We start from the raw sequence: 2,265 nt of genomic DNA, 5'->3' as shown, positions 1-2,265 counted from the left end.
CGACCGCCAACATGAGCATGGAACAGAGCGCCTTGCTGAGCAGCCAGCACGACATCCACGGCCGCATCTCCCGCGCCATGGACAACCTCCGGAAGCTGGGTGCAGACAAGCTCACCCTCGGCACGGTGAGCACTTGCATCCGCATTCTCGACGACCTGTGGGCCAAATTTGAGTCCAATCATGACCTCATTCGGGCATGCTACGGGCAACTCTACAGCGAGACTGAGTACGCCAAAACTGATTTTGTCGACACCGTTGAGAATGCTTACGCGCATCAACGCGGTTTGCTTCTCGGGTTCGAAAGCAAACTCAAACCCGCGTCGCCTAGAGAGCCAGTCGGACCGGAGCAAAACAGCGAACACGCTCCCAAGACGTCACTGCCGCGTATTCAGTTGCGGAACTTTTCGGGCGCGTATGAGGAGTGGCCGTCGTTTCGGGATCTTTTCAAGTCGGTCATCGGTGAGAATTCGTCGATTTCGAACGTTGAGCGGCTCCATTACCTCCGATCGTGTCTGCGAGGGCCCGCTGAAAAATTAGTGAGTTCATTAACGGTGACCGGTGACAATTACGACCGCGCGTGGGCTATTCTGAATAAACATTTCGAGAACAAGAGGGAGTTGATACGCTCCAACTTCGCCACGTTTACCGCCGTGGCGAAAATGAAGGGAGAAACCGTTGACGAGCTGAGCCGCATCCATAACGCCGTCACAACCGCAGTCAATGCGCAGGAGAGCATCGGGAGGCCCATAAAGTCCCATGGAATGGACCTCTTTAACCACCTGGTTGTCATGCACTTCGACCAGCGTACGTGACTCGAGTGGGAATCATTCGTCTCGGACTCCGTCGAGCCGCCGGAGCACGAGAAGCTCACGGACTTCATGTCGAACCGCATCCTCACGCTAAACGCCGCGGACCGAAAACCGCCACAAAAGCTTCCGATTCCACTGGTCCGTGAAGACCCACGTCGCGAAACAAGGGTCGAAAGACAGCTCCGATCCGCAGTGCGCCCTGTGCAAGGGGAAACACTCGCTGATGACGTGCAGCAATTTTAAAGCTAAGTCCGCCACCGAGCGAAAGACAGTTGTAGAGTCCAGTCGGCTGTGTTTCAATTGCCTTGGCAATCACACCGTCGCGAAGTGCCAATCTTCGAAGAACTGCTTCACGTGTAAAGCTCGGCATCACACAATGCTTCATGAAGCCTACGTTCCCGCGTCGCCGTCCACCGAGGTCAGCGCGCTGTCCGCCGTGCGTTCCGCTGACGACCGCAAGGCGATCCTCCTCGCAACTGCGCGAGTGACCATCGCCGACCGCCATGGAGACCCTCATCCTGTGCGAGCCCTCATCGACCAAGGGTCTGAGGTCTCAATTGTCGCCGAATCTCTCGTGCAGCGCTTGCACCTGCAACGATCTCGCTCCGCCGCGCGCCGTGTCGATTTTCGGAATCGGGGGATCGAAATCCGGGTCAACCCGCGGGAAGGTGACGGTGAGCCTTACGTCCGTGACGACCAGAGCCACGATTACCGCCGTCGCGTTCGTGCTGCCCCGTCTTTCTCTTTACCAAGGCTCGGCGACGAAGAGCCCCGCTACGTGGACCCATCTCAAAGGGCTGCCTCTAGCCGATGCGCAGTTTTCGGCTGGAGACCCGGTCGAGCTACTTCTCGGAGCAGAAGTGTGCTCCACCATCCTCGAAGAGGGCATTCGAAAGGGCGGACCGCACGCCCCGATCGCGCAGAAGACAGCCTTCAGGTGGATTCTATCCGGTGGCTGCGGTGCCTCAGTCCTCCACACGCGCGGCAGCTTTCAAGCGACGGCCGACCACGAGTTGGCCGATCTCGTGCGCCGCTTCTGGGAGCAAGAAGCAGAGCCTTCCGTTCCCGCCGCCCTCACGCCTAACGAACAGAAGTGCGAGGACTTCTACGTGAAAACGCACTCTCGCACGGAGACGAGGAGGTACGTGGTCCGAATGCCGTTCTCCAAGGAGCCGACGAAGTTGTCGAAGACACGCCGACCGGCTGAACGCCTGCTCACCGCAATGGAGCGGAAATGCGAGAGGGACCCCCGGTTCGGCGAGCTCTACCGCCAGTTCATCCGGGAATACGAGGAGCTAAAACACATGGAGTTAGCTTCCGGTTCTCCAGACCACAAAATCATGCCCGAGTGCTACCTACCTCACCATGGTGTGCTCCGAGAATCGAGCACCTCTACCAAGCTCAGGGTAGTATTCAACGGGTCGCAGCTGACAACGTCCGGCGAGTCGCTGAACCA

General features: G+C 58.4%; 1 protein-coding gene across 1 annotated transcript; it reads left to right on the top strand.

Annotated features, from left to right (window-relative positions):
* Positions 1–11: 11 nt before the first annotated feature.
* LOC112456417 lies at positions 12–812 on the top strand. Its single transcript, XM_025018920.1, has one exon. It carries the CDS (start codon positions 12–14, stop codon positions 810–812), a length of 801 nt encoding a protein of 266 aa, XP_024874688.1.
* The last annotated feature ends 1,453 nt before the right edge of the window (positions 813–2,265 follow it).

The sequence above is a fragment of the Temnothorax curvispinosus genome, unplaced genomic scaffold (assembly GCF_003070985.1).
Source record: "Temnothorax curvispinosus isolate PA1 unplaced genomic scaffold, ASM307098v1 QBEX01006820.1, whole genome shotgun sequence".
NCBI classification, from domain to species: Eukaryota; Metazoa; Arthropoda; class Insecta; order Hymenoptera; family Formicidae; genus Temnothorax; species Temnothorax curvispinosus.
Note: the sequence above shows the minus strand (reverse complement) of the source record. Positions and strands in the feature narration are given on the sequence as shown.